The sequence below is a fragment of the Enhydra lutris genome, unplaced genomic scaffold (assembly GCF_002288905.1).
Source record: "Enhydra lutris kenyoni isolate GAN:26980312 unplaced genomic scaffold, ASM228890v2 scaffoldscaffold9, whole genome shotgun sequence".
In the NCBI taxonomy this organism is placed as follows: Eukaryota; Metazoa; Chordata; class Mammalia; order Carnivora; family Mustelidae; genus Enhydra; species Enhydra lutris.
The window spans coordinates 22229490-22254860 of NW_019154093.1; the positions used below are offsets into that span (position 1 = coordinate 22229490).

Here is a 25371-nt window from a genome sequence, read left to right on the forward strand (position 1 = left end):
CCCAGCGTGGGGCTGGAACTTACAACCAAGATCAAGAGTCCCATGCTGCACTGACTGAGCCCTAAGTACCCCTCAGCTTGTTTGTACACTAGTGGCAACGATCCAAGAAAGGGGGAAAAATGATAATGCAGGAGAAAGAAAGGATGTTGCGGGATGGTATCTTCGAGTAAGCAAGATGGAATTAGATCTAGCGGACAAGTCCAAGTGCCAGAGTTGGGTTTAGGTAAGAATAAAATAGGTGATAGTACAGATAGGTGGGTAGATGTGGTGGTGATGGTGGGAACTTGGGATGTTCTTTTTTTTTTTTTTTTAATTTCTTTTTTCAGTAAAACAGGCAGCTGAGAATATGGTTGGGAGAGGAAGTTTTGGAAGTTTGAGGATAGAGGAGAAGTTATGAAATAGTCCACTGGAAAAAAACACAAAACATTGGCTGGACTGGGAGTTAGAAAACTAGATTTTGACCATCAGGTTTTCCACTCATCAGATGCAACAATTTAACTTGTCTATTCAACCTCTCAGGTGCTCAGGTTCTCTGTGGGTAAAATGGAGATACCTACTGACAAGGACTTCTTTTTTTTTTTCCCCTGGTATGAGGATTAAATAAAAGAATAAATGTGAAAGGAAAGCATTTTGCAAAGTATTTGTACTTGAAAAATTATTTTAACTTTTGAATCCACTTATCAAAGACTTGCTATGTGTCAAGCATTTTATGTTTTTAATGTACATTATCTTGTTTAATCTTTACATCAATCCTGTGTGCTAACACATTCTTTCTTACCCTACTTTACTGATGGGGATGTTGAGTTTTAAAGAAATAAAGAATCTTGCCCAAGGTTTACAACTTTGTAGGTAGGACTGAGCAAACATTCCAAGATTCAAATTCAAGACTTATACGCTTTTAGAAGTACCCTTTTCAAGACATATTTTATTCTAAATTAGCTGAAGTGTAATAATTCACTGCTCTTTGAGGGTTGCTTTCTTGGACCTTGTAGGTTAGAAGGAAGTGGACTAGTTCATTTTGTGGACTTAAAAGGTCAGAAGTGGTTTTGGTATTTGATCATCCAATGTCAGTAGGAGTTGAAATAGAGAAGGTAGATATAATAGAGGTGCCTGTGCCGGAGTTTTAGGAGAACGGTCTTTAAAATATATATGTTTTTAATGTATAACATATATTCTACAGGTGCTTGGCTGGCTCAGTGGGTACTGCATGCGACTCTTGATCTTGGGTCATGAGTTCGAGCCCCATCATGGGTGTAGAAATTACTAAAGCAAAAATAAAAATATAACCTCTTTCCCAACTTCACTGAAGTGGTCGCTGGGCAGTATTTAGAGGGGTGACGGGAATGCGGTATCAATCTTTAAGGTGTGGTTTGAGGGAGTTTGGTCTCAGAGGGTTGAATAGGAGTGGGGTGAGTGGCACAGAAGTATAAGGCGCTTTCGGCGGCGAAGCGGCGCCCCAAAGGAGACGGTTGGGCCCTGATAGAGTGGGGTAGTGGTGGGGGGCGGGGGGGGAATAGGAGAGGGGAGAGCCCATCCTGGGGGCGGGGTCTGCGGCGGTCCGGCCTCCGCGGGAGGGGGCGAGGCTGCGGCGGGCGCGTGCGCGCCGCCTCGCCGGGCGTTTCAAAACTTTTGCGGCGGGGACGGAGCGGCGTGAGGGCTGCGTCAGCTGCCTGGGAGCCGGCGCTGCTCAAGCTGCTTCCCGGCTGGAGACGCCTCATCCTCTCGCGGGATCCGGGTCCCGGCCCGACGCCCGCTCTCTCCTGACGTCCCACCGACGGGGGTCGCCATGGTTCACTTCTTGCACCCGGGCCTCTCCCCCCGGACTCTCGTCCCGCCTGACGCTCAGAAGGATGCGCTGGGTTGCTGCGTGGTGCAGGTGAGCACGAGGGCGCGGACGCGGACCTTGGCGGGACGCCACGCTCGTCAGGGAGTCGTCGGGGACTGTGAGGAGGCACTTGCTTGTTTGTTCGGCCGACGCGGGGGTAAAGCCGAAAGGGTTGAGCCTCGGCTAGGCTCCCGTCGTCGCTGGGGAAGTGCTTGCTGGAAGGGAGTTTTCTCCCCGGGGCGTCTCTGCCTCAGGGCGGAGCGCACTGACCTCGCGCAGCTCGGAGGCGCGGGCGGGGCAAGTGCCGCCCCCTGGGTGACCTTGGGGAGGAGGGAGTCCTTTCCTCGAGCCTCCGACTCTTGCCTGTGTCTATGGTAGCCGGTATTTTGCAGGGTAGGATGAGTTTGGACGTAAGCTCCGGTCATGGCACTAGGCTTGGCCGACAGTAGACGGTGGCGCTTATTACTGTCAAAATGGAGCCAAATGCCCCAAACCTCGACCGTACTGCCACGTGCGTTGTGGACGTGGTGCCCCCACAGAGGGTGTGACCCAGCAGTCCCTACTACACCAGGTCTTGGAACTGGCAACTCTAACTGGACGTCCCTCCTGAGCCCGGCGGGGGGGGGGAGTGGAACCCCAAGACTGAAATGCCTTCATTTCATGTGCTCTCCTCCCGCCTCAGCATAATTCCTATTAAACCAAACTTGTCAAAATGCAGATCAAAAGAGTGTGTTTGCTGCTTACTGAGTAATTTGGTTCTCTCCCGTCGTTTGTAGGCATCGATAGTCCCCGTTTTACTGGTGTGTAGGGAAGTTGAGAACTCTGAAAGTTAGTTTATTTACTCAAGAACCTGAACCTGACGTGAGGTGTTCCGAAGTCAGATTCCACATTCTACAAGGCCTCAAGGGCCGCCCTCTTAGAACTCAAAATCTGGTGAAGGCTCTAGTGAACCTAAAATATGGAGGGAAGGAAGTATTCACTGAGGTGGTACTTTGCATACAACGCCTTGTCGGAAGGCTTTTGTGCCCTGCAAAGATCTGGTCTGTGCTCCTGTACTCTTTTGGACTCACATTTATTTATTTATTTATTTATTAATAAAAAATTTATTTATTTGACAGAGAGAGACACAGCGAGAGAGGGAACACAAGCAGGGGGAGTGGGAGAGGGAGAACCAGGCTTCCCGCCGAGCAGGGAGCCCAGTGTGGGGCTGGGATCCCACGACTCCGGAATCTTGACCCGAGCTGAGGCGGACGCTTAACGACTGAGCCACCCAGGCGCCCCTGGACTCACTTTTAAATGCTGCTGTATGATTTGTAAATTTGTTTATAGCTGATGGAAAACTGGGTTTTTAAGTATGCGCTAACAGTATCTTAAGCACATTTTTTGTTGCCGCTGACTGGGATTAAAACATATTTCCTTAGAAAAGTGATCAACCCATTTTCTGTCTGATTCCATAGTGTACTGTATACTACATTCGTTTTATTTATAATATTTTATTTTTAATTAATTTAAAAATTAATACAGTGCACGAATACATTTTTGCTTATGATACCTATTTCTCCGTTTGTGTATGTTGCCTTTACACGTTGTAGTTTTTTGTTTTTTTTTTAAAGATTTTATTTATTTATCTGACAGACAGATCACAAGTAGGCAGAGAGGCAAGCAGAGAGAGAGGAGGAAGCAGGCTCCCCACAGAGCAGAGAGCCCCATGCGGGGCTCGATCCCAGAACCCTGGGATCATTACCCGAGCCGAAGGCAGAGGCTTTAACCCACTGAGCCATCCAGGCGCCCCTACACGTTGTAGTTTTTGATGTAAAGATCTTTTCACATGTTTTGTTAAATTCATCCCTATTTTTGATGTTGTAAATTTTTTTTTTTAAAGATTTTATTTATTTATTTGTTAGAGAGAGAGAGAGAGAGCATGAGCACAGGCAGGCAGAGTGGTAGGCAGAGGCAGAGGGAGAAGCAGGCTCCCCGCCGAGCAAGGAGCCCGATGCGGGACTCGATCCCAGGACGCTGGGATCATGACCTGAGCCGAAGGCAGCCGCTCAACCAACTGAGCCACCAGGCGTCCCGTAAATTTTTTTTTTTTAAGATTTTATTTATTTATTTGACAGACAGAGATCACAAGTAGGCGGAGAGGCAGGCAGAGAGAGGGGGGGGGAAGCAGGCTTCCTGCTGAGCAGAGAGCCTGGCATCCAACTGAGCCACCCAGGGCCTGTTTATTTCCTTTTTCTAAATTGCGTTTTCTAGGACCTTTGTAGAATGTTGAAGTGGTGTGAGTGGACCTCTTTGTATTCTAGGTCTTTCACCTTTAAGTATGATACTGGCAGTAGGTTTTTACATAGATGCCCTTTATCAAATTAAGGAAGTTTTTTTCTATTCTTAGTTTGTCAGGAGTATTTTTTAAGTTATGATTGTGTGGGTGGCTCAGTGGGTTAAGCCTCTGCCTTCAGCTTAGGTCATGATCTCGGGGTCCTGGGATCAAGCTCCATGTTGGGCTCTCTGCTCAGGATAGGGGAGTCTCCCTATCTCTCTCTGCCTGCCTCTCTGCCTACTAGTGATCTCTTTCTGTCAAATAAATAAATAAAATCTTTTAAAAAAGTTATGAATGTGTGTTGAATTTTGTCAGATGCTTCAGCATTTAAGACTGTTTTTGTTGTTTATTCTGTTAATATGGTGGCTTTTATTGTGAATTTAACTTTACATTCTAGGAGTAATCCCCACCTGGTCTTGATGTATTATTATTTTTATGTGTCACAAGATTTTATTTGCTGATATTTAGTTAAGTATTTTTATGTCTGTGTTTATGAGGAAAATTGCTCTCCAGAAATACCTAGTTTTAGTATCAGGATAGTCCTCAAAAAATGAATTGGGAAATGTTCCCTATTCAAATTCTGGGTGGAGCATGGGTATTATTTCTTCTTCTTTTATTTATTTATTTATTTATTTGACAGAGAGAGAGAGAGAGAGAACACAAGTAGGCAGGGAGGCAGGCAGAGAGAGGGGGAAGCAGGCTTCCCGCTGAGCAGAGAGCCTGATGTGGGGCTCCATCCCAGGACCCTGGGATCCTGACCTGAGCTGAAGACAGAGGCTTAACCCACTGAGCCACCCAGGCGCCCCTTCTTCTTATTTTTTATTTTTAATTTTTTTTTTTAAGATTCTATTTATTTGAGAGAAAGTCAGAGACCAGGGTGGAGGGACAAAGGAAGAGAAGATCTTAAGCAGACTCTGAGCAGAGCCCAGAGCCCAATGTGGGGCTTGGTCTCATAACCCTGTGATCATGACCTAAGCCAAAACCATGAGTTCTGCTCTTAACCGATTGTGCCACCCAGGCGCCCCCTATTTTCTTTCTTTCTTTCTTTCTTTTTTTTTTTTTTAAAGATTTTATGTATTTATTTGACAGAAATCACAAGTAGGCAGAGAGGGAGAAGCAGGCTCCCTGCTGAGCAAAGAGCCCGATGCGGGGCTCCATCCCAGGACCCCGAGATCATGACCCGAGCCAAGGCAGAGGCTCAACCAGCTAAGTCGCCCAGGCACATCCTCCCCATTTATTTCTTTTATGTAAACTCTGTCCCCAGTATGGGGCTTGAACTCATAACCCCGAGGTTATTTCTTCCTTCGATGTTTAATAGAACTCACCATTGAAGCCATTGAGCCTTGAATTTCTTTGGGAGAGCAATTAATATACTTTCATTTTATATTTATAAAAGGGTCCATTTATCAAGAAGTAAGTGCATTTAGGAATGTTATGTCTAACAGATTGTCCGTTTTTGTAGTTTGTTATTACAGTAATTTCTGTATTTCATTTGGATTACCAAATTTTTTAGCAAAATTGTTTGTACAGTTCTTTTATTTTCCTTTTAATGCTTACAGGATCTGTAATGACATTCAGTCTTTTGTTCCTGGTAATGGTGTTTTTTTCTCTTTTCTTTCTCTTACTTTCCCCTATACTTAGGGATTTTGTGATATTAGTCTTTTTAAAGAACTGACTTTTGGCTTTGACTTATATCCGTTGTACATCAGTTTTCTCTTATTTCTGCTCCTATCTTTATAATTTCTTATATTTATTCTGGGTTTAACCTACTCTCTTTTTATCTTTTTTTTTCCCCTTTTTTATCTTTTTAAGGTGGGAACTTAGGCATGAATTTTACATGTTTCTTGTTTATAACAGAAACATTTAGAGCTATACATTTCCTCTAACACAACTTTGGCTAATATCCTTAAATTTTGGGGCGTCTGGATGGCTCAGTGGGTTAAGCTGCTGCCTTCGGCTCAGGTCGTGATCTCAGGGTTCTGGGATTGAGTCCCGCATCGGGCCCTTTGCTCAGCAGGGAGCCTGCTTCCCTCTCTCTCTCTCTCTGCCTGCCTCTCTGTCAAATAAATAAAATCTTTTTTTAAAAATCCTTAAATTCGGGGCGCCTGGGTGGCTCAGTGGGTTAAAGCCTCTGCCTTCGGCTCAGGTCATGGTCCCAGGGTCCTGGGATCGAGCCCCGCATCGGGCTCTCTGCTCAGCAGGGAGTCTGCTTCCCCCTCTCTCTCTCTCTCTCTCTCTGCCTGCCTCTCTGCCTACTTGTGATCTCTGCCTGTCAAATAAATAAATAAAATCTTTAAAAAAAAAAATCCTTAAGTTCTGATATATTGTTCAAAATATTTTCTGATTTCCATTATGAGATCTTATGTGAGTCATGGGATATTTAGAAATGTATTGCTTCATTACCAAGTAGTTGGGGATATTTCACATTTTTTTTTTAAATTAACTTCTAACGTAATTGTTGTCAGAGAACATACTCTTATGATTTTAATCCATTTATATTTATTGACATTTGTTTTATGGCTCAGATATGATCTATCCTGGTGCACGTTCATGTGCACTTAAGGAATATATGTTGTACATTTTGGATATAATATTCTATGAATGTCAGGGCAAGTTGGTTGTTAATACTAATTTTCTGTATTATTCATTTTCCAACTACTTGTTTTTTATCAGTTGCTGAAAATGAGTGTTCATCCACTGTAATTGTGGATTTTTCTTTTTATTCTCTCAGTTTTTGCTACATGAATTTTAAAGTTGTTAGTAAGTGCATATACATTTAGGAATTACATCTTCTAGATGAATTGATCCTTTTATTTTTATGATTTCTGGTAATATTCTTGCCCTGAAGCCTTCTTCTTTGGATGCTAATATAGTTAACTCCATTTTCCTTACGATTAGTTTTTAACAATTTTGTATTATTTATGTTTAAAGCACATCTCTTATAAACAAAGGTCTTTTTTATACTGTCTGACAATGTGTGCCTTTTAAATTAGAGTAAGTGTAATTATTCAGGATTGTTGGGTTTAAGACTACTGTGTTGCTGTTTGTGTTCTATCTGTCCTGTTTGTTTTGTTCCTTCCCTGACTTTTTTTTTCCTTAAGATTTTTAAATTATTTGCAAGCTGGGGAGTGGCTGGCAGAGGGAAAGCAGGCACCTGCTGAATAAGGAACCTGATGGGGGATTGCATCTCAGGACCCTGGGCCAAAGGCAGACATGTAACAACTTAACCCACTGAGCCACCAAGGTGTCCCCTTCCCTGACTTTTGAATTGAACATTTTTAAAGTTTTATTTTATCTCTTCTACTGACTTACAGTTCTGTTTCTCTTCTTTTCTTTCCCTTAATCTCTTTTTTTCTTTTTCCCTTCCCTTAGTCTTTAATGGTCACTCAAAGATAACAGGTTTTTGTTTTGTTTTGTTTTAATATTTTCTTTTTTAAAAAATTTTTATTTATTTGTCAAGAGAGAGCAGGCACAAGCAGGGGAAGTGGTAGGCAGAGGGAGAAGCAGGCTCCTTGCAGGGCAAGGAGCCTGGCTTGGGACTTGATTTGAGGACTCTGGGCTAATGACCTGTGCTGGAGACAGATACGTAACCAACTGAGCCACCCAGGGGTCCCATTTGTTTTTTTAAAGGTAGCAGTTTTTATTTATTTATGAAAAGATTTTATTTATTTATTTAACAGAGATCACAAGTAGGCAGAGGCAGGCAGAGAGAGAGAGGAAGGGAAGCAGGCTCCCTGCTTAGCAGAGAGCCCGATGTGGAGCTCGATCCCAGGACCCTGGGATCATGACCTGAGCTGAAGGCAGAGGCTTTAACCCATTGAGCCACCCAGGCGCCCCTCAAAGTACGAATTTTTTAAATTAAAATTTTTATTAACATATAATGTATTATTAGCCCCAGGGGTACAGGTCTGTGAATCTCCAGGTTTACACACTTCACAGCACTCACCATAGCACATACCCTCCCCAATGTCTGTAACCCAACCACCCTCTTCCTATCCTCTCCCCCAGCAACCCTCAGCCTGTTTTGTGAGATTAAGAATCTCTTATGGTTTGTCTCCCTCCCGATCCCATCTTGTTTCATTTATTTTTTTCCTACCCTCCAAGCCCCCCATGTTGCTTCTCCACTTCCTCATATCAGGGAGATCATATGATAGTTGTCTTTCTCTGATTGACCTATTTTGCTAAGCATAATACCCTCTAGTTCATCCACGTCATCGCAAATGGCAAGATTTCATTTCTTTTGATGGCTGCATAGAATTCCATTGTGTATATATACCCCATCTTCTTTATCCATTCATCTGTTGATGGACATCTAGGTTCTTTCCGTAGTTTGACTATTGTGGACATTGCTGCTATAAACATTCAGGTGCACGTGCCCCTTCGGATCACTACATTTGTATCTTTAGGGTAAATACCCAGTAGTGCAATTGCTGGATCGTAGGGTAGCTCTGTTTTCAACTTTTTGAAGAACCTCCATGCTGTTTTCCAGAGTGGCTGCACCAGCTTGCATTCCCACCAACAGTGTAGGAGGGTTCCCCTTTCTCCGCTTCCTCGCCAGCATCTGTCATTTCCTGACTTGTTAATTTTAGCCATTCTGACTGGTATGAGGTGGTATCTCATTGTACCTTCCATACCTTCCATATAAAGCACTGTCATGTGAAACAAAAGAAATAGTAAAAGGTGGTATTTGTTCTCCCCAATTCTGTTTAGATGTTCTACTCTTTATCAGATTATGTTATTAATCCTGATAAATCCTGTTTCAGTACTATTCCATTCCCCAATATGTCTGTATAAAGGAGTGGTTAAAAATAATCATTTGAGAGTACAGGTACTTCACTTTTTAGTTATTTATGTTTGTCCTCTTCATATTTCCAAAATGAATTTGAGATATCTTCATGTTCTACTTTTAGAAAGAATGAAACAGTAGCAACAAATCCATTATCATCAAAGTTGTGAAATAGATAAATTAGAAAATTATTCACATTCTGACAGAAAGCCCCCAAGCTTTTCTTTGTAAGGTGTAGTAATGCAAGGTCACCCAGATAGCAATTCATATAGAAAGGTAGATTGGTAATGAAATATTAATTTATTTGAGAGAGAGAGTGGGCAAGAGCAGCGGATGAAGGACAGAGGGAGAAGCAGGCTCCTCACTGAGCAGGGAGCCCAGTGCAGGGCTCACTCCCAGAACTCCAGGAGCATGACCTAAGTGGAAGGCAGCCACTTAGCAGACTGAGCCATCCAGGCACCTCCAAAATGAAACAATTTATGAAGATGCATATATGTAACTTTTTTGCAACTTGATCTATTGCCAAAAGTAAAGTGTCTGTGAATACTTCTTCCTTTTTGTTTGGTACATATTGTAAACTCTTGAACCTTGACATTATTATTATTTTTTTTTAAGATTTTATTTATTTATTTGAAACAGAGAGAGAGATCACAAGTAGGCATAGAGGCAGGCATAGAGAGAGAGGAGAAAGCAGGCTCCCTGCTGAGCAGAGAGCCCGACGTGGGCCTCGATCCCAGGACCCTGAGATCATGACCTGAGCCGAAGGCAGAGGCTTAACCCACTGAGCCACCCAGGCGCCCTTGACATTATTTTTATTGTTAATTCTTTTAACGTGCTCATTGAGCCTTTGCTATCCAAGTGAAAGGTCGTTGATGACCTGTCGGTGGGTCAGAATTTGTTTTTAAGAGATGGTACTTGAGCACAGTTCTAGTTCCAGTGATGCTTTATGACAGCTGATAAATAGAATTAACCACAATAGACAGTTAATGATCTTAAATTGGTATATCTTGTAGAAGCACTGTTATAAATTCTCTACCGTCTGTATTTCAGGGAATTAAAAGTAGTGTTTTTGAGTGCAAATTTTTCTTGTTAGTTTATATCCATCCTAGACAGTAGACTGAATACAACTAGCCATTGTTAGTTTATTTGAAAACATGCTATTTTTAGCACACTAATTTCTAGAAAAAGGGGAAATGTGATTAAAATTAGATTGATCCAGATTGCAATGTGAGCTTTTATTACTTGATTCTCTTAACTTGGAAGATTTAGAATTTGTTTTAAGAAAGGGGTTGGCAAATGATGCTTTATAAAAGAAATGGTCTTGGGGCGCCTGGGTGGCTCAGTGGGTTAAAGCCTCTGCCTTCGGCTTGGTCAGGATCCGGGGTCCTGGAATCTTAAAAAAAAAAAAAAAAAGAAAAGAAATGGTCTTGTTTCCTGTGTGCTCTCAATGCATTGTGGAGATCAAAACTCTAATGCCATATGAATTGAAATGCCAAAGGTAGAGCTGCAGCGTGGTGGTTGGATTACTTGGTTATTATTTGATTCAGCATTTTAATGTATTTTCTAAATTATTAGCCATGGCAACAGTTCAAGAGGTTCTTTTTTTTTTTTTTTTTTTTAAGATTTTATTTATTTATTTGAAAGAGAGGACAGAGGGAGAATGAGAGGAAGCAGCAGACTCCCCGTGGGGCAGAGAGCCTGACATGGGGTTTGATCCCAGGATCCTGAGATCATGACTTGAGCCAAAGGCAGGTGCCTAACCGACTGAGCCACACAAGCACCCCATTTTTTATTAAGTGGGCTCGAGGGGCACCTGGGTGGCTCAGTTGATTAAGCGTCTGCTTTTGGCTCAGGTCATGACCTCAGGGTCCTGGGATTGAGGCCCCCATCAGGCTCCCTGCTCAGCATGGAGCCTGCTTCTCCCTCTCCCTCTATCCCTCCCTCCATCCCTTCCCCTGCTTGTGCTCTCTCTCTCTCTCTCTCAAATAAATAAATAAATAAATAATCTTAAATAAATAAATAAAGTGGGATCCATGCCTGGTGTGGAGCCCAAAATGAGGCTTGAACTTACAACCCTGAGATTAAGACTTGAGTGGAGACCAAGAGTTAGATGCTTGACTGAACCAGGTGCCCCTAAAAGGTTCCTAATATACAATTACAGTAAATATATGACAAGTAAATATCTGCCATTGTTGATCAAAAATTAAAACCTGGGGGCACCTGAGTGGCTCAGTGGGTTAAGCCTCTGCCTTCACCTCAGGTCATGATCTCAGGATCCTGGGATTGAGCTCTGCATCAGGCTCCCTGCTCAGCAGGGAGTCTGCTTCTGTGCCTCTCTCCCCCAGTCATGCTTGCTCTCTCTCTCAAATAAATAAATAAAAATATTTTAGAAAGTTAAAGCCTAAGCAAACAAACAAAAACTAACAGTAAAGATTAAACAGCTAAATAGGTTTGATGCCATTTTATTGAGCAGTAAAAGACTGGGGAAGGTTTAGTTTTCTACATGGTGAATTTGAAGTATTTGTGACAGTTAAGTAGACACGTCAGGGAGGCAAGTAGGTATCTAAGTCTAGCTTAACAAGAGATAGGACCTGGAGATAATCTGGAATTCATTGGGTTTATAGATTAATATCTATCTGTTTTTAAGCAAAGTCTGTTCCAACATGGGGCTCAAACTCATGACCCCAAGAGTTGCATGTTCCACCGACTGAGCCAGCCAGGTGCCCCTATAGATTAATATTTAGAGTCATGTAATCAGTACTCAAATACAGAGGTAGAGGCATTAGTCATTAGTGGTCTTGGTGGCAGGTGGAAACTTAATAGAGTGATTTGAAGAACAAATTTTATGTTTGTTTATGTATATGTTTCTCTAGAACATATACTGATTTATAAAATAAAAACCAGTAGCAGAATACTATAGTATAATTCTGTTTACATGAAGTTCACAAACATGGAGAACTAAACAGTATTCAAGATAATGATTGCCTCGGGGTGCCTGGGTGGCTCAGTGGGCTAAAGCCTCTGCCTTCGGCTCAGGTCATGATCCCAGGAGCCCCGCAATGGGCTCTCTGCTCAGCAGGGAGCCTGCTTCCCCCTCTCTCTCTGCCTGCCTCTCTGCCTACTGTGATCTCTGTCAAATAAATAAATAAAATCTTAAAAAAAAAAAAAGATAATGATTGCCTCTAGGTGAAGGGATGGGAAATAGTATCAGGGAGGGACACAATAAGGGACTCCAGACATATTGGTATATTCACTTTAGGCTATGGGGTAAATAAAAGAGTATTTAAAAATAGATCTATATTGTTTTATATCTTAATATATTTTTATATTTGAATGTTTAGTATCTTGTATGTAGATTTAGTCTTTAATACACAGTATTTTTTAAATGGGGCTGTCAGGGTGCCTGGGTGGCTCAGTTGGTTAAGCAGCTGCCTTCAGCTGGGGTCATGATCCCGGATCCTGGGATTGAGCCCTGTGACGGGCTCCGTGCTAAGGGGAGAACGTGCTTCTCCCTTTCCCTCTGCCTGCTTGTGCTCTCTATCTCTCTGTCAAATAAATAAATAAATCTTAAAAAAAAAATAAAATGGAGCGGTCATGTTTAGTAATATGGCAAGTAATATCAGAAAGCCTTAAAACTAAATATTTGGGATAAAATGTTATGAACACTTTCAAAATAAGAGAAGTCCCCAGCATTCCCACCTAATTCAGAGAAGCTGGAAAAGAGGATGTAAGCAGACCCTGAAGCTTTGATATTTACCACAGTCAATAAGCAGGGATTGGAGGCTAGGCTTTTGTCAAAACCAGGTAGGGAATTTGAGTAGAGACTGTAAACTATAACTATATCTAATATGGGCTAACAAAGGCTGGCTTTACTTTAGTGAAATGGTAGATCTAAAAAAAATCTGCTTGTGGGAAAGGGAAATGGGGAATCTTGTAAGTTTTGGCTTGGATTTTGAGTGGAAAGGTATCTCCTAAAAATTTGTTATCACAAGCCTGTCTTCACACAAATTCAGGGTTTTGTTTTGTTTTAAAGATTTTATTTATTTATTTGACAGACAGAGATCGCAGGTAGGCAGAGAGAGAGGAAGGGAAGCGGGCTTCCTGCTGAGCAGAGAGCCCGATGTGGGGCTTGATCCCAGGACTCTGGGATCATGACCTGAGCCAAAGGCAGAGGCTTTAACCCACTGAGCCACCTAAGCGCCCCAAATTCAGGGTTTTAAATGACATTTCTTGCTTGGTTCAGGAACTCTGTAGTTGGGAAATTACCGAAGTGATCCCTGGTAATGCCCCCGGGATAACTGAGTTTAGCAGAATCTCTCTGATGTGACAGGTATTCTACTCGGGCCTCACAGGAGTCCTACAAATAAAATCCCACTAAAGATGCACTCACAAACTTGATTTATAAAGGGTGAGTTTTCATGACTAAGAATCAATGACTAAAAGGGTTATATTCCAGGAGACGTCAGAAAATGGAATTCCTGGGGCGCCTGGGTAGGCTCAGTGGGTTAAAGCCTCTGCCTTCAGCTCAGGTCATGATCTCAGGGTCCTGGGATCAAGCCTTGCATAGTGCTGTCTGCTCAGCAGGGAGCCTGCTTCTCCCTCTCTCTTTGTCTGCCTTACTCTCTTCTCTCTGCCTGCTTGTGATCTCAGTCTGTTAAAAAAATAAATAAAATCTTTTTAATAAAGTGGAACTCCTTAAACACTATAAAATAAGTATATTTAAGAGTAAAGAAATAAAGGATGAACTAAAACATGAAAAAAAGAGCAATATACAATTAGACTATGAAGAACTAAACACCACTAAGTAGATAGTGACCAGGAAGATAGATCTATAGAAATTGCCCACGTAATGCATAGTCTCCATTTTCCCATGGGCATGTGAACCAATTCTGGCTCTTTTTTTTAAAGATTTTATTTATTTATTTGACAGAGAGAGACGGCGGGGGGAGCAGCAGAGGGAGAGAGAGAAGCCTGGGTGGCTCAGTTGGTTAAGCAGCTGCCTTCGGCTCAGGTCATGATCCCAGGGTCCTGGGATCGAGTCCCACATCGGGCTCCTTGCTCGGCGGGGAGCCTGCCTCTGCCTCTGCCTGCCATTCTGTCTGCCTCTGCCTCCCTCTGCCTCTGCCTGCCATTCTGTCTGCCTGTGCTCGCTCTCTCTCCCTCTCTCTCTCTGATAAATAAATAAAATCTTTTAAAAAAATTCATATAAATCACTATTAAGATAAAGAGAATGTATCTTCAGATAGCCTCATCAAGTAGTTTCTTGTATTTTGCATGACCACTTTTATGTTGAATTTTTGTAGGTGTATTCTAACAAAGTTTGTTTTTTAGGAGGAGGCATCTCCCTACACTTTGGTCAACATCTGTCTGAACGTCCTGATTGCTAACCTAGAGAAATTGTGTTCTGAAAGATCTGATGGAACCTTGTGCCTTCCGGACCATTGGAATTTCCCTCAGGAAGTAGCTGATCGATTCCTTGGGGTAATGACGTGGCAAGGTAAAGATAAAGCTCCTTTATTTTTATTTTATTTTATTTTGATAAGGTTCTTCTATATTGTACTCTAGCACTTTACTATTTGAAAAGCACTTTCATATAAAATTCCTGTTTAGCTCTCACAACAAGTGGATGGGAAATATGGAAATTATTCCCATTTTATTTGTGTGGAGATTTGAATCTTCTAGTCTTTTTGGGATTCCTTGATGGAAATTTATCTTGCTTCTAGGCTTACCTTACTATTGGCTTAGCAGAGTAAAGACGGTGGGGAACTAAACCAGGCTCCCACTTCATCTGCTCTCTAGCTTCTGAAATGCTGTTGCTGTAGTCTTGTCTCCTACTATTTTTTTTAAAGTTTTACTTAAGTAATCTCTGCACCCAGCATGGGGCTCAAACTAATGACCTGAGATTAAGAGTCACATACTCTTCTGACTGAGCCAACCAGGTACCCCTCCTACTCTTTTCATTGTGAATATGAGACTTTGAAAAATTTTTTCCAGGGTACCTGAGTGACCTGGCTGTTAAGCAGTTGACTCTTGATTTTGGATCAGGTCATGACTGCAGGGTCCTAGGATTGAGCCCTGCATCTGTCTTTCTCCACGCTTGGTGTAGAGTCTGCTTGAGGTTCTCTCCCTCTCCCTCTCGCCCTCCTGCTTGTGCTCACTTGCTCTCTTAGATAAATAAATCTTAAAAAAACCCTTAAAAATTTTTTTTTCCTTTACTTCCCATTGTAGTTGGGCTTTCAAGGGCTATGTTTAATTTGCCATGTTACAGTTTTTTCTTTTTTCCTTTTTTTTTAAAGATTTTATTTATCTGAGAGAGAGCAAGTGAGCAAACATGAGCCAGGGGAGGGGCAGAGGGATAAACACACTCGCCACTGAGTGGGGATCCTGACGTGGGACTCCATCACAGGACTCTGAGAGCATGATGCTTAACTGATTGAGCCATCCAGGCGCCCCTACAGTTTTTTCTTAATAATAAGTTTTTTTTGTAACAAGTTATTGAGATGTATTTCACATACTATATAATTCGCCCATTTAATATGTACAATTCATGGGGCGCCTGGGTGGCTCATTGGGTTAAGCCTCTGTCTTTGGTGCTCAGGTCCTGATCTCAAGGTCCTGGGATCGACCCCCGCATCAGGCTCTCTGCTAGGCGGGGAGCCTGCTTCCCCCTGTCTCTCTACCTGCCACTCTGCATACTTGTGATCTCTCTCTCTCTCTCTCTCTGTCAAGTAAATAAATAAAATCTTAAAAACAAAAAAAATGTACAATTCAGTGGATTTTTTGTTTTGTTTTGTTTTATCACAGATTTGGGCAGCCATCATCATAATCAATTTTAGAACATTTTTATCATCTTAAACTCTTAACCCATCCCCCCAACCCTAAACAACTATTCGTCTTCTTTCTATTTTTTTTTAAAGATTTTATTTATTTATTTTGACAGACAGAGATCACAAGTAGGCAGAGAAGCAGAGAGAGAGAGAGAGAGAGAGGAGGAAGCAGGCTCCCTGCTGAGCAGAGAGCCCGATGCGGGGTTCGATCCCAGGACCCTGGAATCATGACCTGAGCCGAAGGCAGAGGCTTTTTTTTTTTTTTTTTTTTTTTTTTTTAATTATTTATTTGACAGAGATCACTAGCAGGCAGAGAGGGAGGCAGAGAGAGGGGGGGAGGCAGGCTCCCTGCTGAGCAGAGAGCCCAATGCGGGATGCAGGGCTCGATCCCAGAACCCTGGGATCATAACCTGAGCCAAAGGCAGAGACTTTAACCCACTGAGCTACCCAGGTGCCCCCGAAGGCGGAGGCTTTAACCCACTGAGCCACCCAGGTGTCCCTCTTCTTTCTATCTTTATGAGTTTGTTTTTTCTTTCTTTTAAGGATTATTTATTTATTTATTTGGCAGAGAGAGAAATCACAAGTATGCAGAAGTAGGCAGAGAGGCAGGAAGAGAGAAGGGGAGGAGCAAGTTCCCTGCTGAGCAGAGAGCCCAATTCGGGGCTCAATCCCAGGACCCTGAGATCATGACCTGAACTGAAGGCAGAGGCTTAACCCACTGAGCCACCCGGGCACCCCAAGTTTGTTTTTTCTAAACACGTAATATAAATCAAATCGTGCGGTATGTGACCATTTATGGCTGGTTTTTGTACTCAGTATGGTCAAGGTTCATCCATATTGTAGCAGCAGTCACTACTTCATTTTTATGGCTATAATAGTCCATTGTGTGACTGTACCACATTTTACTCATTTATCAGCTGATGGACATTTGGGTTGTTTCTACTTTTTGGCTGTTATGAATAATGCTGCTTATAAACATTCGTGGTACGCATTTCTGTTTGGACATATGTTTTCATTTCTCTTGAGTATGTACCTGGGAGTAGAATTGCTGGGTTAAACAGCAGCTCTATGTTTAATTTTTTGAGGAATTAACAAATTGTTTCCCAGAATGGTTGCACCATTTTATGTTCCCATCAGCAGCATGCAAGAGTTCTGATTTCTTCACAATCTTACCAAAGTCGTCATTTGACTTCTTGATTATAGCCATCCTGGTGGGTGTTAAGTATTTATTGTGGTTTTGATTTGCATTTTTCTAGTGAGTAGTGATGTTGAGCATGTTTTTATGTGCAATTGGCCATTTGTATATCTTCTTTAGAATAATGTCTATTCAGATCCTTTGCCCATTTCTTTTTTTTTTTTTTTAAAGATTTTATTTATTTATTTGACAGATAGAGATCACAAGTAGGCAGAGAGTCAGGCAGAGAGAGAGAAGGGGAAGTAGGCTCCTTGCTGAGCAGAGAGCTGGATGTGGGGCTTGATCTCCCAGGACCCTGGGATCATGACCCAAGCCAAAAGCAGAGGCTTTAACCCACTGAGCCACCCAGGCGCCCCTTTGCCCATTTCTTTATTAGGTTGTCCTCTGTTATTGAGTTGTAAGAGAGGCTTTTTTTTTTCTTCAAGATTTTATTCTTTAAAGATTTTATTTATTTCTTTGACAGAGATCACAAGTAGGCAGAGAGGCAGGCAGAGAGAGGAGGAAGCAGGCTCCCTGCTCAGCAGAGAGCCCGATTCGGGGCTCAATCCCAGGACCCTGAGATTATGACCTGAGCTGAAGGCAGGGGCCCAGGCGCCTCAAGATTTTGTTCTTTATTTAGAGTGTGAGCAGGGGGATGAGCAGAGGGAGAGAGAAAATCTCAAGCAGATTCTATGCTGGGTGCGGACCTAGTTGCGGAGATCCATCCCATGACCCCATCATGACCTGAGCTGAAATTAAGAATCAGTTGCTTGACTGACTGAGCCACTCAGGTGCCAGAGGTTTTTTTTTTTTTTTAAATTGACATATAATTGACATTAGGTTTACAACACAGTGATTAATTGCATATGTTACAAAATGATCACCGTGGTAAATCTAGTTACCATCTGTCACCATGCAAAGTTTTTATACTACTGCTGACTATATTCCATATGCTGTACATTATGTCTCCATGTCTGTTTTCTTTAAATATTCTAGATATAAGTCCCTGATCAGTTACTGGCTTGGCAGTTATTTTCTTTCATTCTATGAATTCTCTTTTCACTTTGCTCATAGTGTTTTTTTGACTCAAAAAAGTTAATTTTGATGAAGCCCAATTATTCTGTTTCTTTCATGGCTTATGCTTTTGGTATCCTATCTAAAAATTCATTGTTCAGTCCAAGGTCCTAAGTATTTGCACCTATATTTTCTTCTAAGAGTATTGGTTTCTTCACCCTTATACTCTAAGGTTTTTGGTCCATTTTGAGTTTATTTTTGTATATGGCATGAGGTGTAAAGAGTCCAGCTTCATTTTTAACATGTTCTTGTACAGTTGTCCCATCACTCTTTGGTAAAAAGTCTATTCTTTGACCATTGAATGGTCTTGGCAACTTTTTATTTTTTATTCATTTTTACTTTTTTTATTTAAAGATTTTTTAAAAGTAGGTTCCACACCCAACATGGGGCTTAAACTCATAACCCTGAGATCAAGAGTTGCATGCTGTATGGACTGAGCCAGCCAGGTATTCCTGGTCATCCAATTTTTTTAAAAAAGTGCCAGTGGGGTACCTGGCTGGCTCAATCAGAAGAACTTGGGACTCTTGATCTTGGGGGTTGTGAGTTGAAGACCCACATTGCCTATGGAGATTACTTAAAAATAAAATCTTTAAAAAATATATTGGGTGACCATAGAGGCATGGGTTTATTTCTTATTCTCAGTTCTGTTCCATGGAACAATATGTCTGTCCTTATGTTTGTATGACTCTATTACTGCTGCTTTGTAGTAAGTTTTGAAGTTGGAAGGTGCGAGTTTTCCAACTTTGTTCTTTTTAGTATTGTCTTGGCTATTCTGGGTCCTTTATATTTCCGTGTGAATTTTAGAACCAGTGGTCTGGTTTTTATTTTTTTTTTCTTTAATAATTTATTTACTTGAGAGAGAGACTGTGCAGAGAGAGCACAAGCAGAGGGAATAGCAGAGAAAGAGGTAGAAGTAGCCTCCCTCTCTTGATCCCAAGAGCCTTTTTTTTTTTTTTTAAGATTTTATTTATTTATTTGACAGACAGAGATCACAAGTAGGCAGAGAGGCAGGCAGGGGGGGTGGGAAGCAGGCTCCCCACCGAGCAGAGAGCCCGATGTGGGGCTTGATTCCAGGGCCTTGGGATCATGACCTGAGCCAAAGACAGAGGCTTTAACCCACTGAGCCAACCAGGCGCCCCTTCCCAGGACCCTTAATGGGCTGAGCCACCCAGGCACCCATCCCAGTTGGTCAGTTTCTACAAAGAATCCCGCTGTGGGGCACCTGGGTGGCTCAGTCAGTTAGGTGTCTGCTTTCGGCTCAGGTCATGATCCCAAGGTCCTGGGATCAAGCCCCGCCATCCAGGCACTCTCTCTCTCTCTCTCTTTTTTTTTTTTAAATACCTTTCAATAGTGTTTTCTAGTTTGTGCATATAAGTTTTACACTTTTATTAAATTTATTTTTTTAAGGGCATATGGGTGGCTCAGTCAGTTAAACATCTGCCTTCAGCTCACATCATTATCTTGGGCTCCTGGGATCGAGCCCCACATCAGGCTACTTTCTCAGTGGAGAGTCTGCTTCTTCCTCTCTCTCTCCCTCTGCCTCTCCCTCTGCTTATGCTCTCTCTCTCTAATAAATAAATACAATCTTAAAATATTTTTTTTTATTTTTTAAATTTTGTTTTGTTTTTGGTTATTTTGAAAGAGAGAGCGCACGTGCACATGCTCTTGAGGGGGCAGGGGAGAGTAAAGGAGAGAGGGAGAGAAAAAATCTCAAGCAGGGATTCGATGTAGGACTCGATCTCTTGACCCTGAGATCATGACCTGAGCTGAAATCAAGAGTTGGACACTTAATGACTGCGCCTCATAGGCACCTCAGTATTTTATTCTTTTAATGCTATTTTACATAAACTTCCTTCCTTCCTTCCTTCCTCCCTCCCTCCCTCCCTCCCTCCCTTCCTTTCTTGATTTTATTTATTTATTTGAGAGAGAGAAAGAGTATGAGCAGGGGAAGGGGCAGAGAGTGAGGGGGGAGCCCGACTCTGGACTCCATCCCAGGGCACTGGGATCATGACCTGAGACGAGGCAGACGCTTAACCAACTGAGCCACCCGGGCATCCTTGGAATTGCTTTCTTTCTTTTTTTTTTTTTTAAGATTTTATTTCTTTATTTGACAGAGAGAGATCACAAGGAGGCAGAGAGGCAGGCAGAGAGAGGAGGAAGCAGGCTCCCTGCTGAGCAGAGAGCCTGATGCGGGGTTTGATCCCAGGACCCTGAGATCATGATCTGAGCAGAAGGCAGTGGCTTAACCCACTGAGCCACCCAGGCGCCCCTGGAATTGCTTTCTTAATTTCATTTTTTGGATTGTTCATTTTTAGTGTACATAAATACCAATTTATTTATTTATTTATTATTTTTTGAAGATTTTATTTATTTGACAGAGACACAGCAAGAGAGGGAACACAAGCAGAGGGAGAGAGGGAGAAGCAGATTTTCTGCTGAGCAAGGAGCCTGAGGCAGGGCTCGATCCCATGATCCTGGGATCATGACTTAAGCCGAAGGCAGATGCCTAACAACTGAGCCACCCAGGTGCCCTACCATTTTTTTTTTTTTAAATGTAGGCTCCACACCTAATGTGGGGCTCGAACTCATAACCCCAAGATTAGAGTCGCATGCTTTGCTAACTGAGCCAGCCAGCTTCCCCTACAATTGATTTTTCTTTTTTTTTAAAGATTTTTATTTATGTATTTGACAGACAGAGACCACAAGTAGGCAGAGAGGCAGACAGAGAGGCAGGCAGAGAGAGAGGTGGAGGCAGGCTCCCCACGGAGCAGAGAGCCCGATGCGGGGCTCGATCCCAGGACCCTGGGATCATGACCTGAGCTAAAGGCAGAGGCTTAACCCACTGAGCCACCCAGGTGCCCCGATTTTTTTTTTTTTTTTTATGTTGATCATACATCCTGGAAACTTTCTGAACTCATTAATTCTAATCATTGTTAGAAAAACAAAACAAGGGGCTCCTGGGTGGCTCAGCGGGTTAAAGCCTCTGCCTTCGGCTCAGGTCGTGATCCTAGGGTCCTGGGATCGAGCCCCACATCCAGCTCTCTGCTCAGCGGGGAGCCTGCTTCCTCCTTTCTCTCTGACTGCCTCTCTGCCTACTTGTGATCTCTGTCAAATAAATAAAATCTTTAAAAAACAAACAAAAAAACAACAAAAACAGTGCATTATATACTAAGCAACCAATCAGCCTGGAGTTCAGTGGCACTAATTGGGGTAGGTTTAGGGTAAGTCCAGGACAGTAGGACTGTGGTTATTCTGCATAGTAAATACATTCACCCGCTAATCAAAGGTATGTAATATAATGAATTTCATTGTTTTCACCATTAAAAAAAAATTCTAATAGTTGTTTAGTGGATTCCTTAGGATTTGTTATTACAAGATGCCATCATCAGCAATGAACATAGTTCTACTTCTTTCTTTCTGTTTTGGATGCCTTTTATTTAGTTTTCTTGTCCAGTTTCCTGACTAGAGCCTACAATACAATGTTGAAGTATTGAAATGGATATGCTTATCTTTTTCCAATCTCAGGGGGAAAGCATCTAGTCTTTCTCTATTAATTATGTTAGTTTTGGGGTTTTGGTAGGTGCCCTTAACAGCCTGAGGAGGTTTCCTTCTATTTTAGTTGTTGGACATTTTCATCAGGGAAAGTGTTGGCTTTTTTTTTTTTTTCATATGTTAAAATGCTCATGGGGGTTTTGTTTTTTATTCTATTAATATAGTGTATTATGTTAATTCCTTCTTGGATATTAATACAGTCTTATTTTCCTGGGATAAATCCCACCTGGCCATGGTGTATAACTCTTTTGTATGTTGCTAGATGGTTTGCTGTTATTTGGGTGAGGTTTTTGTTTTGTTTTGTTTTTGTTTTTGAGATTTGCCATTATTTTAAGGATATTGGTCTGTTATATTCTGCTTTTGTGATGTCTTTATGTGGGTTTGGCATCAGGATAATACTGAGTTGGGAGGTGTTCCTTCTTCTGTTTTTTTGGAAGAATTTGTGAAGAATTGTTGTGTATTCTTTAAGTGTTTGGTGGATTTCACCAGTGAAGCCCTTGTGGCCTCTTTGTGTGGGTAGGTCTTTGTTTTTTGTTTTTTTTTAAGTGATCTCTCTAGGCCCAGTGTGGGGCTTGAATTCAGCCCTGAGATCAAGAGTTACATGCTCTACCAAATGAGCCACTGTGTCCCCCTGTGTGGGGAGTTTTTTGGTTTTGTTCTAAGATTTTATTTATTGGACGTCTGGGTGGCTAAGTTGGTTAAGCATCTGACTCTTGATTTCAGCTCATGATCTCAGGGTTGTGAGATCTAGTCCCATATCAGGGTCCGTGTTCAGCGGGGAGTCTGCTTAGGTTTCTCTCTCTCCTTCTCCCTCTGCCCCTCCCTTCTCTGCCCTCCCCCCCCAATAAATAAGTAAAAATCTTCCAAAAAATTTTTCTTTAAATTTGAGAGAGGGAGAACAAGTACCTGTAAGCAGGGGGAGGAGCAGAGGGAGAGACGCCCCCTTTTTAAAAGATTTTGTTTTTATTTATTTGTCAGAGAGAGCGAGTGCTAGCACAAGTAGGGGGAGAGGCAGGCAGAGGGAGAAGCAGGCTTCCCGTTTCGGAAGGAGCCCGATGTAGAACTTGATCCCTGGAACCTGGGATCATGACCTGAGCTGAAGGCAGATGTTTAACCAACTGATCCACCCAGGTGCCCCAGTTAGCCTGATTTTTTTTTTAAAAGATTTTACTTATTTATGTATTTGAGAGAGAGAGAGTGAGCACAAGAAGCGGGAGGGTCACAGGCTGAAGCAGACTCCCTGCGGAGCAGAGAGCCTTGACAGGGGGCTTGATCCCAGGACTCAGGATCATGACCTGAGCCAAAGGCAGGAGCCCAACCCACTGAGACAGCCAGGTGCCCCAGTTAGCCTGATTTTTATAGATCTTTTCAAAGAACCAGCTTTTTGTTTTGTTGATTTTTTTTCTATTGATTTCTGTTGATTTTACATTTTCAATTTCATTGATTTATGTTTTAATTATTTTTCTTCTGCTTACTTTGGACTTAATTTGTTCATTTTCTAGTTTCCTAAGATGGAAACTTAGATGATTGATTTTAGATCTTTCTTTTGTAATGTATGTATTCAGAACTATAACTTTCCCTCTAAGCACTGATTTCACTTTATCCCACAAATTTTGATAAGTTGTATCTTAATGTAGTTCAACATTGGGGCTGCCTGGGTGGCTCAGTGGGTTAAGCCTCTGCCTTCAGCTCAGGTCATGATCTTGGGCTCCTGAGATCGAGTCCCACTTCAGGCTCTCTACTACGCGGGGAGCCTGCTTCCTCCTCTCTCTCTCTCTCTCTCTCTCTCTCTCTCTCTCGCTACTTGTGATCTCTCTCTGTCAAATAAGTAAAATCTTTAAAAAAAAAAATGTAGTTCAACATTTAAAATTTCTCTTGAGATTTTTTCCTTGATCCATATGTTTATTTAGAAGTATGTTGCTTATGGGCTGCCTGGGTGGCTCAGTCGTTAAGTGTCTTCCTTTGGCTAGGGCATGATGCCAGGGTACTGGGATCGAGCTCCACATCAGGCTCCTCCACTCAGCGGGAAGTCTACTTTCCCTCTCCACTCCCAGTTTGTGTTTCTGCTCTTGCTGTGTCTCTTTCCTTCAAATAAATAAATAAATAAAATCTTAAAAAAAAAAAAGAAAAAGAAAAAGACATATGTTGCTTAATCTCCATATGTTTGGGGGTTTTCCAGTTACTTTTTTCCAAGAAACCATGGTGGTTTGTTATGTAGAGTTTTTCCAGTCTGGATTTTGCCATTGTTTGACAGTGCTATGATTTTTGACTGTTCCTTTGATCCTTGTAATTCTTCCAAATTGGAAGTAGATGTAGAGGCTTCATCAGATTCAGGTTTGATGTTTTTGGTAGGGCCCTATACTTCCTTACAGGGGCTAATTAAGTTTGGTTGTCTGGTTTTGTGACTTAGGTGGCCATAAATGAGCATTGCGTAGGTTCATTAAATCATAGAGGATTCTTGTAGCTTTGACTTTTAGTATTAATTACTCTTGACCTTTCTGATTTAGAGTATTTCATTTTCCCTTTTTTTTTTTTTTAACAATTTTATTTATTTATCTGACAGAGGGAGAGAGGGCACATGCAGTGGGGGAGCAGCAGGCAAAGGGGAGAACAGCAGGCAGAGGGAGAAGCAGGCTCCCCACCAAGCAAAGATCCCGATGCAGGACTCGATCCCAGGACCCTGGGATCTTGACCTGAGCTGAAGGCAGACGCTTAACTGACTGAGCCACCCATGTGTCCTGAGTATTTCATTTTTCTGTATATCCCCCCACCCACCTTGTATCATGTTTACTCTTCCACAATTTCCTTTGTATGCTGTTGTTTTCTGTATGTACCTTAAGTGTTCTGTGTTCCTTCAGGTTCCATCTTGGGTATTCATCTGACTTTGAACATTCTGTAGGTCTTTTTTTTCTTTAGCTACCACTGCTACTCTGATTCCCCGGAGTTCCCAGCACAGTACTCAGAACCACATATCCAGGATGTGTCCTGTGTATATTGCACTTCTTTTCTGAGCTGTTCAGTCATCATATTCTGCTTCTGGTTTTCATCTACCTCAGTGGCTGCTGCTAATCTGTCTCCTTATCCAGCTTCTTTGAAAGGCAGAACAAATTAAGGTGTAAGAGTTCTGGTTCTGATGTGAGACCATTTGGATTTGTACACTCTCGTGACTATTTGGTGTGTTTTCATGGGCCAGTTACTTAACTTGCCTGTGCTTCAACTCATCTGTAAAATGTGACTAATAATAATCCCTTCCTCATTGGGTTTTAGGAGCATTTAGAGAGTTTAATGTATCTAGAATGTTTAGAACATTCAGCAGCTGTTATTTGCTATTATGACTTATTCCTCATTCTACTGACCTTAAATGTAGATGTTTTCAGTACTTCGTCCTTGCTCCTTCTCTCTCTCTCTCTCTCTCTTTTTTTTTTAAAGATTTCATTTATTTATTTGACAGAGAGAGATCACAAGTAGGCAGAGAGGCAGGCAGAGAGAGAGGGAGAAGCAGGCTCCCTTGCTGAGCAGAGAGCCCGATGCGGGGCTCGATCCCAGGACCCTGAGATCATAACCCGGGCCGAAGGCACTTAACCCACTGAGCCACCCAGGCGCCCCGCTCCTTCTCTTTCATTCCCATATCTTCCATCCCATAGCTTTAAAAATTTTTTTAATTGGGGCGCCTGGGTGGCTCAGTGGGTTAAAGCCTCTGCCTTCGGCTCGGGTCATGATCCCAGGGTCCTGGGATCGAGCCCTGCATCGGGTTCTCTGCTCGGCAGGGAGCCTGCTTCCTCCTCTCTCTCTGCCTGCCTCTCTGCCTACTTGTGA

The 25371-nt window shown here is 42.2% G+C and overlaps 1 protein-coding gene across 1 annotated transcript in view; it reads left to right on the plus strand.

Annotated features, from left to right (window-relative positions):
• Window positions 1–1786: 1786 nt before the first annotated feature.
• The window catches only part of LOC111143444 (zyg-11 family member A, cell cycle regulator), a 76965-nt gene continuing 53380 nt past the window's right edge, over window positions 1787–25371 (plus strand). The window contains exons 1-2 of the mRNA XM_022497195.1: window positions 1787–1876; window positions 14260–14425. Coding sequence (XP_022352903.1) covers window positions 1787–1876; window positions 14260–14425 — 256 coding nt within the window. The remainder of the gene's footprint in view (window positions 1877–14259; window positions 14426–25371) is intronic.